General features: G+C 38.0%; 1 protein-coding gene across 1 annotated transcript in view; it reads left to right on the top strand.

Annotated features, from left to right (window-relative positions):
* Nucleotides 1-9,772, top strand: part of WIPI2 (WD repeat domain, phosphoinositide interacting 2) — a 37,179-nt gene extending 27,407 nt beyond the window's left edge. The window contains exons 11-12 of the mRNA XM_027874444.1: nucleotides 3,802-3,932; nucleotides 4,786-9,772. Coding sequence (XP_027730245.1) covers nucleotides 3,802-3,932; nucleotides 4,786-4,898 — 244 coding nt within the window. The 3' untranslated portion in view covers nucleotides 4,899-9,772. The remainder of the gene's footprint in view (nucleotides 1-3,801; nucleotides 3,933-4,785) is intronic.
* Nucleotides 9,773-16,091: the final 6,319 nt, after the last annotated feature.

The following is a 16,091-nucleotide window of genomic DNA, read 5'->3' as shown; positions in this document are numbered from 1 at the left end:
GTTCTGTTCATTTCACTGTTCACCAGGTTTCTGTGAAACCATCCATTTGGACATTTTCTTACAGAACAATAATGTTCTATTACATTAATACACTGTAATCTGTTTAGTTATTCCCCCATTTGTGGGCAGTTAATAAATGCTGTGCCCCTTCACTTCCATTTCTTATAACAAAAGTTCGTGGTATAGAACTTAAGTCCCACATGTACAGGAAATCAGTTTCCCACAAACAGGCAGATTTAGCAAAGAACCTTTTATTGTATTTATCAGAGGTTACTGCTTACTTCATATTTAACAAGAGCTTGCCTTGGTGCTCAAAATAGCTTTCCCATGCCGAAAGTCAGAAAAGAAAAATCAGGTTTCTTATTACAGCAGGAAAACTGGTCCCAGTAGAGCTTCCCAGACCTTATGAAATTATCCTTGCAGGGTTTACTGTGGGTCACCCCTTAAGCCTCAGGTGACAGATTGGTTTGTGTAGCAACTGAATATGAAGAGCTATAGATTAGGAAACTCTCCCTCTTCTGCTAAGGGGTCCTCTGCTCTGGTCCTACTTTCACAGGATTTAAGCCTATAAAAAATTTTGGGGGGTTCCCATAGTAACATAGAACCCTAAACTTTTCTCTAGAGATTCCTGATATCATTTGGGAATCCAACTAGATGTCTGCCCAGCAAAATCTGCTGGGTTTCTCAAAAATGACGCCTACTATTTTCTCCAGGGAACTCTGAAACACCTAGATAATCCAGTTGGATGTCCAGACAATCTCCAGATGTCTTTTCACAAGGGGTCACAGCAAATCTTGTGGTCTGTGAGATAGGTTACCCATCATTTTCCCTAGGGAGCTCTGAAACACGGGAAATATAGACAGAAGTATGCGTCACACCAAAGTATCGCCACGAGTGTATAAACCATACATGATTCCAAAACGGTACCTGAAGTTTCCCCAGAGGATCCCTGAAACTGGGCAATTCAGATGGGATCTGTTTTCTTTTCCTCCCATCCCCGTAACTGTACTGTTCAAAAAGCAGAACCTGCCTAATAAACGTGCATAGGCCAACAGAATAAAGTCCCACAGTGACTGTATCCAAAAAAGTTTTCTCATTTTCCATTGTAAGTCCATCATCTGTCTGGAAGAATAGGGTAGTGGGCTTCATCTCAGTACGCTGGAAACATGGCTATTCGTTGCATCAAGCAGAGTTTCAGAGTCTTTCAAAATTGTTTTTATAAGGTTATTATGTAAATTGTCCTTTTTCTATTTCATTCTGTATCAGTTTCTTACCAGTTTTCTCACTCATATTTTATGACAGTTATATTTCATTTCAGTCAATATTTAAGAACCTAATAGGTGCTAAATGCTAGGGTTACAAAGAAAGGCAAAAACAGTCTCTGCTGTCAAGCTCATAGTCTAATGGAACAGAAAACATGAGTAGCTACTTAGAAGATGTAGAAAAAGTATTTTGGAGATCATTTCAGAAGGAAGGCACGAGGATTAAGGAGAAATACCAACAGGCTTCTCGGTCCCTGAAAATGGGAAAGTTGCAGATGAGACCCTACATAGCACATATATTTGGAAGTACTCTCCCAACTCTTTCACTTTCAAAACACCTATGGGCAAAGCATTGGAATAAAGAATGCAATACTGTTGCTTGTGTGAAAATTGGGGATAGGTCTTAAGTGCCTTGATCTACAAAAATTTCATTATACGTAATTCTTTTAAAAAATCTTTTACAAAGGAATATTTGCTGAGAAAGTTTAGCAAGGTGAGTTACAGAAACATCCTGCCACACAAGGGTACACTCCCCTTTGTCCCTGGAAGGAATGAACTCAAAACTTCAGGTGATCGTTATCAATTAGCAAGCATTCTGTCTTGTATTAAATGCTGTGAATACAAAGGAAAGGAGGTCAGAGGTCAAGTCCTGGAGGGAGGCTAGGTTCAGGTTCTACCACCTTTGAAGTTTATGACCTTCATAGAAGTTAACTGGTTCAGTAAACAAACATTAAACTCTTAAGGTACAGGGAATATAAGGATATATCATATATACATTGCAGATGGAGGGGGTCATCTCAAAGGGAAGCCTTAAGCAGTGCGGTGGCTAGAAAAGGCGTCTGTGAAGAAAGCAAGGAAGGACATTCTAGGAATGGTAATCAGCAAAAGGGCAAAAAGTCCAAAGGTGGAGTGTCTTGGACAAGGACAGCAAGAAGGGGCAATACGGTCAAACTTTGAGTTTTAGGGAAATCATTTTGGCAGCTGCATGGAGGATAGGTTATAGTGGGAAGAGACTTAAGGCAGAGAGACCAACCATAAGGCTGTTGCAGTAGTTCAAGTATAAGGGCAGGATGGTATGAACCTGAGTGGCTGAGTGAATGAAGAAGAGAAGTGTTATGAAGTAGAATAGCAACATTGGAAATACGGTGTAAATTCAAGGGCGGAATCTGGTTGATAGGTTTTGGACTAGGAGAATAGTAATACTGTAATAGGGGAGTTAGAGAAGAGGATTTGGGAAAGAGAATGAATTTAATTTTGGACAGTGACTGAGATGTTACCAGGTTTGAGATAGCAGTTGATGTGAGCATGGGGCTCAGAAAACAAATTAAGTCTAGATGAATAGATCTGAGGATTGTCTGTATAGGGATAATTGAAACCGTGGGATCTGTCTCAAAGGGAGGTGAATTCAACTCCCCCCACCTTCCTCCTTTGTTTCTGAGATGCATCAACTCAGTTGCTGGGGCAAGTAACTGCTGGACGGGGTCAAGCTGGGTGCTCCTCAGGGCTCATCCTTTCCAGATTTGGTAGATGCAGCCACCAGCAGGCTCCACCAGGAAATTAGGTGTCTTCCTTAGGCTGTGTTCTTGGCCACACTTCTTACTTCACATAGTGATCTCTCTTGCGGATCTCAGTTCCCGTGGATTCAGTTATTACTATGGAAATAATTCCCAGATATGTATGTCCCACATTGGTTTCTGTTGGGTTACCATCCTACATCTCCAAATGCCTTTCAAGCCAGATGTCCTACAGGCATCTCAGCTTGTGCAGATCAAAATTCTTTTTCCCCCCGAACTCTACCTGCTTACAAACTTCCCCTGTCGTTGTCAAGGGCACCATCATCTCAGTCTCTCTCAGGCCTATAACCTCAGGCTCCTCAGTTCCTCATTCTTACCTCACATACCCAAATATTGCCAGATCTGGCATTACTACCTTCATAGCTTCTCTTATACATTCTCTTTACTTATACCTTCTTTTTTTCATCACCCTAGTTGAGGGCCTCATCATCCTTGCTAAAGAGCAGTAGCATTCTGAGTGGTTTTTTGGCTACTTGTTTTTGTTGTGCTTTTTTCATCTTTAGCATGTTGGGGGCTGCTTGTTGACTGTCTGCAGTTGCTAGACTTCCAGACTGTGGCTTCTCTAACCTTTTGATAAAAGGTCATAACCTGGTCCATTCCATCTCAGATACTCATTCACCGAGGGATCTAGAAAGACTGTACAACAGAAATAAACAGGTAGCATTATGCCTTTGTAGCCCTGAAGTGACCAGGTAGAGGAGAGAATGTCTGGTGGCAGGCAGGTTACTGGGACTACTGCCAATCTCTCTCCTCCTGACTTGAGGCTCACAGTATTTCTTCTTCCTTGCTTGAAAGCTTCCAGGGAAGTCATTTAGATCTTTTCGGGAATACTGTTGTTTAGGGTATATATTTTATAATGTTTTATAATCTTTAATGTCTGTATCCTTTTCCTTGTTGGTGTTGGACTGTATGATACAGTAATATAATTACATCATGGCAGTTACGTTTTTTCTAAATATCTCCAGATTGGATGGCAGTATGGAGCCGGCCAATGAAATCTTAGAATCTGCATCCCATGACCGTCCATTAGTAGCTCAGACCTACAGTACTGCTGTGACAAGAGGTACTTATGTACCTTCCTCACCTACAAGACACGGTAAGGGGGGAGTAGCGGGAACTTTCCTTATATTAAATACAAATATTTCAAATAACTGTAAATATAACCTGCCTGGTATCTGCTCCTTCAGGTTCTTTTGTAGATTTATTGTCTCACTGAACTCTCACATTTTTATTCTCTTTTCCTTGGGTGGGGTAGGGGTGGAATGGTAATGCTGTCAGATATCACTTAAGTAGACATGTGGGAACTATTACATTTTAGATTTTTCAGGCCCAAATTCCAATTTTTTCTTATCCATACTTTCTTCTTTCCTCTGTTTTGTTTAAAAATTTTATCAAAGTTGTCATGACTCAGGATTCTTTTTTTCAGTGTAATTTGGAGGTATGTAACACCGTAAGAGTTGCCATATCCCTTTAGTATTTCCTTTGCTTCTGTGATACTTGTGGTAAACATTTTATATATGTGTAGTCAGTTGCTTCAGAGCACCAGTCTACATCTTTGAAAGTCTGTATGACAGGAAAATAATTTGTCTGTGGCTCTGCTCTTTTCTTTTGATACGTCAGACAGTGGAAGAGCAATTGGTTAATTATCATCTTTTCCACTAATATACCTACTTAGCAACTGTGAGTAGTCAATTATGACTATACCAAATACTTCCTAATTTTTAACTGTGCTGATAGCATTTAAGTGCATTTCATCTTTTGAGCACTTCATCAATACACGTTTAAAGTTTAGAATTTTGTGTCGGTATTTTAACAGATAGCATGAGATACTCAAGAGTTGCAGATATTTCTCAAACTGTTTCTAAGCTTCGATGACCTTTTTCAAGAGCCTGTTGCTGAAGTTCTTATTTTTCATATCCTCCAAATAATCTGTCACTATTTCTTTGCAGCATACACAGAGGATCTGGGTGCAGTGGGTGGTGCTTGTCTGGAAGATGAAACCAACGCACTACGATTGGATGAAGACAGTGAGCATCCTCCTATGATTCTTCGAACTGACTGAACTTTAACCTGTGAACTCTAACCCCTTGAAGCAGAGAAAACACTGGCTTGATACTTCTTTGAGGACTCTGTGTTAAGCTGCTACGAACTTTGATGTGACTTGGGGAGACAGGATGGCAGAGACATTAAGTTGTAGCCGTAGACTAATTCTATACTATTGAGAAAATATATTGTTTTCACTTCTGTGGCTTTTAATCTTACCTATTTTAGCTTTCTTGGTTGTGTTTTTTTTTCCCATTTATTTGCCAAAATCAGCTGTTTGGTGAACCCTTAGAAACTCCTCGCTTTGCATGCATTCATGTGCCAAGCTAGCATAGGAGAAAGAGAAGCCACTTTATAACAAACTAAAGTTTGTATTTCTTTTTATACATGTATATAATAGTAAGTATATATAAAGAAAGTGTGAAGACATGGTTCTTGATGCTGAGGTTAGTTCTGCACTGACAAAGATCCAGAAAGTTTCTTATGCATGGGCTTGTCAGTGTACTTTAGTGACTGACGTGTGACCTTTTAAGAGACACCCTCTTTCTTTAGTTCCCCACTCCTGGACCATTTTTTTTTTCTAAAAATTTATTTTATTTTTCGTTAATTAAATTCCTCCTGAATGTTGCTCATTTGTGGGACTTTTTCTGTGGTGGACTTTTCTTTTGTTCTTGGTTTTGTTTTGTGGGAGTTGGACAAGGGAGGTCTGTTTCCAGATCGAAAGTCAACTCCTTCCCCTCAGCATGTGAAGTAGAAAAAATACTTGAAAACATCTAGAGAATAAGATGGCGTGTGTAGTTAAATCATCTGTACCTTATTTTAGAATTCAGTATTTTTTTTTTTAATCAGTGTGCTGACTTTAAGGAGAGTGCCTGTTGACTTAGTTTTCCCAGGAAAGCACAAAAAATTTTTAGTTCAATCTGTAGCTAAGCTGCCTTCTTACTGTAACTTTACCCTTTCCATTCTGTAAGGGTTTGATCTTTATAAGAGAAATCTTGAGGCACAACAATATGAGAAAGAAGAAACTGGATATAAAATGCCGACTTAGCTAGGTTGTGTTCTGTGTACCTTTTGTGTCCTAATTTTTTAAAATGTATTTAACAAACTATGAGATTGTGGTTCTAAATGTCACCACTCTGTCAGATTCCCTCTTCCTTTTTTTTTTTTTAAATGGGGGATACAGGCTAAAGCATCCTGAATTACCTCAAAATCTGCATTCCAAAACAAGACACAAACTAGTTTATTTTGTGATAGAAAATAATGGTTCGAAGGATATAAATCTAACTCAGGGCTGGGCTTAAATATGATTAAATAGAAGCAAAAAAATGTTGCTTAAACTAGTTTTTTGGTTTCACTGTTGAGTTTTGAACAGTTGACAGGAATGAAAGAAGGGAGTTTTTCAGATCTGCTCTTTGTGTCTTTCTTGGTCACTGGCTGAATTAAACCATCTGTGAAGGGAAAAAAAGTTAATTTACAGGTGGTAACCAAAGTTACCATCAGTAAAACAGATCTCTAAGGCAAAACCTGGCTGTATGTAATCTCTCTCCATCTGTTCAGAAATCAATTCTACAAGTTGGTAAAGACAAGGAGACAAAAGGTATAGGTCTGATAAGCATCTAAATGAATAAGTGGTAAAAAAAAAAATGAGAATCGCCCATATTTCTCTTTAAACAAAAACTTCTGGTTGTATTCACTGGAGCCTTGCTATAAAGTGATTCCTAGGAACAATGTAGAGTCATTTAGGTATATTTTGGAGTTGAAGTAGTGGAAATGCTAGCAGAATTTTCTTATCTTTGTCATAGTTCTTGTGACATGGCCCCTGGGAACACTTTTGTAGAAAGATTCCACAGTTCATAGCAAAAGTTATCTAATAGCTTTAAGTTTTCTCATTTAGCTCTCTCTACCACTAGGATGTGGCATTGGATTTCATGTCCCCGTTTTGCAGTTCAGAGTAAGAAGTTTACAACCTAGCTTAGTTTTTTGATGAATGAAAAAGGAGCTACTTCCTGTCCTTTGTAGTGAAAGGTCATTGAAATTATTTTGGGAGCATACATACTTATTTATTTATTTGGATAGATTTGAAGGGCTGAATTTGCTTTCATGGCAAGGCAGATAGTTACCAGGGGTAAAAGATATACATTTGTATCCTTCTTTGATATTGGTAGTGCCAAAAGTGTTTTTGGAATATGTGACTGGCAGAGAAGGGGAGTTTAAAATAAGTTAAAGTTACCTTTAGTAGTCTTTGACTTTGAACATAAAGTTTTAGTGTACTTCAGAAATGGGAGGTAAGCATTTCTCATTGAGAGCCTACTTTACTGGTAAACTATACTCGTTAGCCAACATTTTGGCTTTTTCACTGCCCATTAGCACTTCTTCCATTTGGGAATGGAAAAAAAGGAGAGGAAACAAAACTTAATCTGATTTAATATCTATTATTAGATAGGGATCAATAATCCCTTTAGCATGTGGTGTAGGGGTCGTTAGAGTGCCTCTAGTAAGTGCCATACCCACCTACCTCTGTATTAGATGATCTGATACAGCAGAGATGAATGGGACTAAAAATTGGAATATACCTTGGCCCAATTCTACATACCCTACTAATATGCTGAACTCTGAGTAAAAAAATCCCTTTTTTGTTAAACCAAATTTTAATTTTTTTTTCTTCCTAATTTTTTTTAGAGTGAAAGAAAGTCTAGTGAACTAGTTTGAGCCAAGATCAAGCTATTGAATAAAAAACTTTTTTTTTTTTTTTAAAACTACAACTCACTAGATGGTTAATTCAGTTCTAGTCCTTTGGATACAAGGCTTGGTAGAAAACATCTACTAGCCATGATTAGTGTCTTGAATTACCTAGGGATTTCATATACGTGCTATTTTTATTCCTCAGTACCAGAAGTAATGAGCTAACTGCATATAGTCCAGCCCTTGTTTGTGGTAAAGTTGAAGGCCAGTTGATAGCCTGTCTTGGCACTGATTCTTCAGGCATTTATTCTTAAGCCAAACAGACTCTAGGAGTATTTGAGTTAACTTTTTTTTTTTTCCAGAGTGTGAGTCTTTTGGGCTCTACTGTTAGTTTATGACCTCACTAACAATGGAAGCTCATTTGCCATAGTATTGCTGTATTAAGCAAAGACAGACCATTACATCCATTTTGGCTATGAACTGGCCATCTTGTTTCTGTTGTGTCCCAGTTAGAAATACCTAGTGGTTCAAATGGCTTGTGGACCAGGATGATATATTGGAATGCATGTGTTCTGTTTCTGCTCCTCCCTAGGACCCTGAGAATTATATATTAGCCAAATCATTTATTGAACCTCCCCCTTCTTGGGGTAAGGAGATAACTTTACTACCACTCAGGTTGTCCCTACCCCCCTGCCCATCAAGCCTGGTTCCATTTCACCTCCTTGCAGGCTATCCCTGGGGCAAGAAAAAGAGTCAGCAGCTGCCTCGCCAGATTGTGATTTTTGAGTGATTCCAAAAGTGATGGTGGGAACAACTGAGAAACTTCAGATGTTTCCTTTGTACTCTTGACCTTCTTTGTTTCCCCTGCAGCCCCTAAACAGCCTCTTTTCCTTTTCTTCACAGATCATTTCTCCTTCACTTAAACTACGTACAGTGTGTCACACACAACAAATGAGACTTGTAAAGCTGTCACAGAATATTTTAAAATGTTGTAATGTTGACTGTTCTACAAAGGGGCTATTTGTAGATAATTGCATAAGGAAAGTTGAGACCCTACAGATGATAGTGACCAGAACAATCAAACTGAGTTAGAAATTTTTTTTATATTAAATTCCTTTTCTATTTTCTTGACTTTCATAATGGAATTGGCACAAACAAGTTATATGAAGCATGACTTTATAATAGGTATAGATAAGCATCTCTTTTGCATGCTGAATGACTGAGTCACTTAATTGGAAAGAATATTTGATAGTTTCGTGCTTGAGCAACTAAAAATCCAAATATATTTTACAAGTGTACTTAATAATTATCAAAACCAAAAAGGATGCAGCTAGGTGAAAGCTTTTGTCTTTAGTTCCATGGCACCCAGAGTTGAGAGCTAATAGCTTTTTCTTCTTGATATAAGAGGATAGCACACTTGAGCTATTGGTACAATTTTGGTAGAATGCATTATCTAGAACTTTAGTTCTTTGTGTGTGCATAACTTATTTCAGGTTGAAATTACACATTTGGAGGCATTTATTAAGCAGCCAGATTTTTCATGTGTATGTTTTAGTTCTCACCTGACCAGGGTCATAACATAGAAATAACTTTGGTCCATATTGGATCTCTTTTCCCTTCTTTATACTTTGTTCACATTGTCTTAAGATTCTGCAAGTTTCAGGTGGGGTTCCTGAAATTTCTTTGAATAGACATGGCTTCCTTTACCCCCCTTCTTTTTTCATCCTTTATTAATGATGGACTAGGGAAGAATTTGACTTTGGAAAGTCAAATCTTATTAAAGTTTGTAATTTGATAGTTTTTTATTGTCTCACCTCCATATTGGCACTTTTTTTCTTTTTACTGAATTTTAGTTTTTAATTTTTCTTTTCTCGTTTCCTTTTTGGATGAAGCTGAAGCATGTATTGCTAATGTTTGTCTTGTATGTGTGTGTAAACAGTGTAAAAGTATGCTTACAAATTACATTCCACTCATGAACTGTCCAGATCTGATCAAAAGCCATTTGCTGTTAGAATTCTATAACTGCATAAGACATTAAACCTGTGTTGTTATATGTGTTGTCTTTCTTTAATTCATTGCATGTTCACAGGCAAGTAATGCATCTATTTGTACCAGGCATTCATCTTAATTATACTCAGAACATTTCAGTAGTAACAGCATCAGAACTCTGAAGCTAGATTAAAATCATACTAAGAATTCTGTTCACATCAATTATTGCATTGTGTCTGTCTTATTTTTAAGAAAGTAGATCATGTAATTCACTCTACCAGAATTTTTTGCCTATGGCCTAATATGTCAGTACAAAGCTAGTAATTCATTTTTACATCCCTAAGGTCATTTGTTTGACTTTGGGAGGACAAAAGGGAATAAGTATTTATTAGCAGTTATGGGAAATAATCTAAATTAATAACTAGTAATCTAATCTGGATTGTTATAATTGGGGAAGTGAGTATGATGAAGAAAATTACATTGTACTTGGATTTTTTTTTTGTCCAAACCTGTGATTTCATGGGTGAAGGGAATTCCTAGTTAGAAAATTACCTTTACTAGGAGTGCAGATCAGCAATTTTGTAATTTGGTTGCCTGGGACACTGAAATGCTAAGTGATGTTTCCTTACTTTCACAAAACTCAGTATGTATTAGAGATTGGACTTGAACCCAGGTTTTCTTGGCTTAGAATCAGGCTTTGTCCATTAGGTAGTGCCTCTCTTCTTCTAGTACGTAGAATTGACTTCTAATATAATTAGGCCTAGAAATTTATTTAAAAATGTTCATTGTGCACAAAACTATGTTTACTTCATTTGTTAGAGGTTTTCCTATTTAGATTAGAGAAGACCTTGTCTTTTTGCTATGGAAAAGCTTTATTTATTTATTTCAAGTTTTGCCCTGCCAAGTGAAGTGTGCAATGGATTTCATTAGAAGGTGAGCATCTGGGAAAGCGGTTCTAGTCTTAGTTGACTTAGTAGACTTAGTTGATTGTAATTACCTGCATTTTAAGTGGCTTCTCCATTTGATAAAGTTTTTGCAGACTAATCACCTCATTTCTATTAGTTGCTTTCTCTACACATCACCTAAAGTTTCGTGTAGAAAAAATTAAAACAATTGCATAAATGTATTTGTATGCATTAGCTATATTTAACATGCATATATTTCGCTTTTTTTAAAAAACAAAATCATTTGCCTCTTTTGTGTTATATTTTTGTAAACTGCAATAATTTAATGTTACTTTGTACTTAATTACTCTTTAAAAATTGTCCTCCAAGCCTTTGTTTTAAAGAGACCAAGTAGACCAAGTAACTTGTGAGGAGAGAAACTTAAAAAGCAGTATTTCTTACCTATGAGGTCATTCTGGTTTCTTTTAATACCTGTACTTTTGACCTTTTATAATATCTTTAGTTCCTTGTCTTTTCCTGAGCCCCAGGCCTTGAAGAGAGTTCAAGCTGAAATCCATTAAGGGCAGCATAACTGCTGAGGATGGAAATTAGTCCAACTGCACATACTGCGATACTTCTGTAACTGAGCTGTTCTTGCAGGGGATTAAAGAAACTGGTATAACAGGGTGATGTGCATGTTAAACTCCACAGTAACCACCCTTTTTAAAGAACATCCTTGGGATGCCCTACTCAAAGTAAAGCCTAAAGCCTTAAAGAGAATTTTCCAAAAATCTGCCCTTGTCCACACTTACTCTTGTGGTACTTGTAACAATGATGAATAATGATGTTATTAGGCAGAACATCAGTGGCCTGAAATAAGTACAATACTAATGGGTCATGTTTTTTCATTTTCATTAAAAGTTCCGAGTTGCTTATCCTCTAATGACTTTGTAAAATTTATCTGCTGTTTATTGGGGGCGGGTAGGGAGGGTGCTATGTCCTTGCCAATTTGCATGGCTTTATACAGATGAAAATTAATGGGCATTCCAAGCTGTATTTTCTGTAAACATTCCAAGGCTAGCCCCTATGATAGATTATGAATGGGGCAATAAAGTAGCAGATTGTGTTTGGAGTTTACAGGCCTATGTCTTCTTTTTAAAGGCATGTCACAGACATAGGTTGATGCTTGAAGGTATGTAAAAAAGTGATAGGGTATCACATAGGAAAACTGGAGGCTCTGACTTTGAATACTGCTACCTTGCTGCATTGCTTGGGTAGGGTAGTGGGACAGGTTTAAAAGAATATTTGTATAATCTCATGGCATCTCATAATCTGGTTTCCCTAGATTGTGCAACTATCTAATGTTGCTTTCCTTTAGCTTACTGTCTGTGGAAAATAGTCCCGTTCATTTCATTTTCCTTTGGCTTGAGGGAAGTAGAAAGGGAGAAGTAGGTGAAGAGGAAGTTTTTATTTCTTATTTGTCCTGTACTAAGATTCCACCTGATTGCTTTCCATTCCATTCTTTTGTATTTTTAAAAATTACTGTAGTTCTGTAATTTTGGTATAAAGAGGTTTTATTTCAGAAGACTATGTATCACCTCTAAAATAGACTTGATAGAAATATAAACGTAAAATATAAATAAATTTTACTGTGTACTTTTTACCTCAGAACTCTTCCAGACTATGGACAGGCCCTGATCAACTTGATGATTGGATAGCAGACTAATTCAGATGGTTCTTAATTGTCCACATTTTAAAAAAAAAAAGAAAAAAAACACCACTACAAACAGCAGAATTAATGTGGAAAGACTAGCATTGTTTCCAATGAGTTACAAATGGGATAGTGTCTGATCTTTATTAACTGTGAAAAGTAAATTATTCATCTCAGATGTGCAATGGTTTCTACATTGTAAATGTGAATACTTCAAGAGGCAACAGATATCCACACGTCTTAAGAACTGCTGTGTTGAAAAAGAGAAAATCTTAAGATCAGTAGTCACTGTCTCTTCACCACTAGGTGGTAGAAAACTTCCTTTTTTCAAACACCATTTGTACTATTAGCTGACATAGTAAAAACTGCCTGCAAGATGCAGACACAGACAGGCATGGTATTCTGAATAGAATTAAGGCCTTTGAACCTAGGCAACTGAAGTTCCTTAGCTACAAGGACACTACCAATGTCTGTTAAGAGAAATCTTGGTAGAAAATGATAACGTTGAACCACCAAACGAACACTGTTTTGGATAATGTGTCATGCAAAAAAGAAATATTGTCTGCTTTGTATCTGATGGGAATGTAATATACCTTCTATGCATATAGAGCATCACACTCTGGAATACAACTCTTTGCATGAATTTTTAACAGTTCATATTAATTCGTGTACTTTGAGGCATAGCCTGAAAATACATGAACTGTGTCCCTAAACATATCACTTTGTGTGTTTGTGGGGGGGGGGGGTTCGAGGGAATGAGAGAGGAGTGCATGGTATTCATAATAGTTGAGTATTAATTAAATGTACAGTTTTTTGTTTACATGATCTGGTAGCTGTGGAATTGAAGTGCTCATCGTAGCACACTGGTAAAAACAGTGGTTTGGGGGCTTTTATAAGATCTGGATTCCTCGGTCCTATACTTACTGTCTGCTGTGTGACCATCAGCAAGTCACTTAACCTTTCTAAGCCCTCAGTTTCCTCATCTATAAAATTGGGATAATTATTTGCACTCCCTTTCTTATGGGATTGTTGTGAGGAAAGGAAAGTGTCTAAACTTAAAACTCCATGTAAATGTGATTATTATCCAGCACATTTTAGTAGTGTTTTTTCTGATTATGACACCCTCTAAGAGGTAGAGCTGTATTTATTGCCCACCTTTTTAGAAACTTGGACACTATGGTTATTACATGTTTTACAATAAGTCAGGAACAAGGTCATCTTTTGAGTTCCATCCCCTGGCTAACTATCTCTTATGAAAGATAGCACTTGATCTCAGATTTGAGCAGCTGGTATTCCTGACCTCACAAAAGAAAAGAAAATACAAATACTTCTTTCTTTGTGTAGCACTCTGCCATTTTAAGTGTCATTATGGAAGAGAGGAGAAAGAGGCCATTATGCCTTTGTTGGAAGCATTCTGTGTGTGAGAGGAAAGTTTTTATGTCTTGTGCTGGAACATAGGATATAGACAACTATGCTGTGTTCATAAAGCAGGAAATCTCTTCAGGATTTGAGGTGGTGTCATTTAGATAAGTACAATCTTGGAAAGATGTAATCATTCTACTTCCTGAAAACTTGACTTCAGTGTATGTTAAGCTTCAGTCACGAGAGACAGAGGAGGTTAGATCTCTGTAACACATTTCCGTGTTTGAGGCCTTCCTTGTGATTGATTTCTAAGCACAACTGAAATGGGAGCTAGCTAGGCTACCTGGAAAATTCAGGAGCAGGGCTAAAGGGAAACGAGGGTAGGCTAAGGGATAGTGAGCCCAGCTCCTTTGTGTGTTAAACTCTGGTTCAGATATTGTTGGTCTCTCAAGGCCTTGTGTTTCTCAGAAATGCTACTACCTTTTTTAATTTATCAAAATTGCAGAGATTTTACCTGATTACTTAAAAGGTCAAAGGAGATCTAACATCTTTCTGATCTTGATGCATCTTTTGTATTGTCTTTCTATCCAAAACCCTTCCTTCTTTCCCGAGTGTCATGATACAGTGGTAAGTGCTTGGCGCTGAAGTCACAGGCATTGGGTTCAGATCCTGCCTCTGACAGTGCCTCTGTTACCTTGGCCAAATCCTTTAAACTCCCTGGGCTTGAGGTTCCTCTTCTGTAAAATGAGAGTGTTGAACTAGGGATCTCTGAAGTCCCTCCCAGCCCTGGAGCGAGCTATGATCCTATGTCTGAAATAAAAAATATTATTCCCGAGTGCATGCACCAGTGTTCACGTGATGTTCCATGGGTTTCAAGGAACCCCATCAATCTGAAATAAGCTTTGGAAAAACATGTGCAGTAGAAGGAGGGAAATAACCCACTTGATTTCTACCCAAATTGCTTACAACATTTCATCCTTTTCAACAAATCTAAATTCTTGGAGAAGAGCTAAGGTGAGAGAGAGGTAGAAGAGGCCCTTCTAAGAAATAGTATTATTTAAATGTCCTTTCATGTATTCTCCTGGGTAAAAGTCTATTTGCATTTCAATAGTGTAACTTTCTTTTCATTTAAATGTTTTTTTTAAAGTCTCACAAATGGCTCTGAAGTAGGTAGGCCTTACCCTTTTATCATTACCAAGGACCATTGTGGCCATGGAGACTTCAAAACCTCTTTGGGCATGAGCTTGGTGTAGCTTTTACAATGTTGAGGGGGAAAAAACATGTGACTGGACTGGGGCCTTTGCCCTTGGATTATAAAGCTTTACAAAACCACAGCCTTCATCTTTTTCAAAAAATGACAGCCTAGAAATATGCCCTCTGTTTTCATGGCTCATGATTAGATACAGAGCTTCTGAAAAACATGTCACAATGATGGTTGTGGAAGGAGCTACTGATAGAAGACACGAATTACAGTCCTAGCTGTCTCCTACTAGCTCTGTGACCTTGGACAAGTCACCTTTCCATCTCTCCTCAGTTTTCTCATCTGTTAAGTCAGACAATTGGTCTAAGTAAGCTAAGAGGCCCTTTCAATGAGTTTCTGCCACTAAACCTGGCTCCTCAAATTGGGGAAATAAAGTACCTACATGCAAGGTAATGGTGCTGTACCCTGGGGATACAAAAACAAAAGTGAATATTCTTTATCTTTGAGGAGTAGTGTACAGTCTAACCATGGGGAACCACATTACATGCCTATAGGTATACAAAATAAATACATGAAGATTTGGAGAAATAAGGAATTAGGAAAGATTCCTAGTTAGATTAGGAAAGGCTTCCCGTAGAAAATGGAATTTGGCCAGATCCTTGAAGGAAATCCTTCAACCAGGGATTCTTAGAGGTTAGAAGTGAGGAGGAAGTGTTTGATAGCACTGAGGAGATGAAGCCAGAAGCTAGAGCAAAGGACGGGTGAACTTCTTGTGGATGGTTAAGATGGGGCGGAGGGGGAGGGAGAGAAACAAGGTACGGTGGATGTACAACCTTCATTTGTACAAAGGCAAGGTCTGACTTGATCTGCTAAACCTATGCATCCCGTCTGCTAGCTAGGTTCTCTTGCCCATTTTATTTAGTCTTCTTGAATCTGCCTTAGAGGAAGCACTCCTTATCTTGCCCCTATCTTCTAGTGCTCGTTTTGTAGGGGCCACCATCTTTCCCAAAACAAACTCTAAGAATGCTGAGCCAGAGCTAAAAGTGGCTAAGAGAAGGTGGCTCTACGGCACACTAACAAAGGGCTTGCTCTTTGGGAAATCTTACTCCCATAAATGTGTTTCCCAACTCAAGCATTAGAAATGGGGTGGAGAACAGCTCTAAAGTGTGCAAGTGTATCACAAGGTCTGATGTACCTGTGAACTGAAGGTATAAATAGCCTGAATTCACAGACCAGAGGGGGGGAAAAACAGGGTGTGGGAGTAGGAAGCAAAGGAGAAAGAGCAAAATGTAAATAAGAGATGGCTGTATGCCATGCTACCCCTAAGGACTGCCCATCTTCATTCCTAGACTTTGATTAGGGACATATGTTTTTCTTCATTTT

Source organism: Vombatus ursinus, unplaced genomic scaffold (genome assembly GCF_900497805.2).
Source record: "Vombatus ursinus unplaced genomic scaffold, bare-nosed wombat genome assembly UNPS02014807.1, whole genome shotgun sequence".
NCBI classification, from domain to species: Eukaryota; Metazoa; Chordata; class Mammalia; order Diprotodontia; family Vombatidae; genus Vombatus; species Vombatus ursinus.
This window is presented reverse-complemented; position numbering and strand designations above follow the sequence as displayed.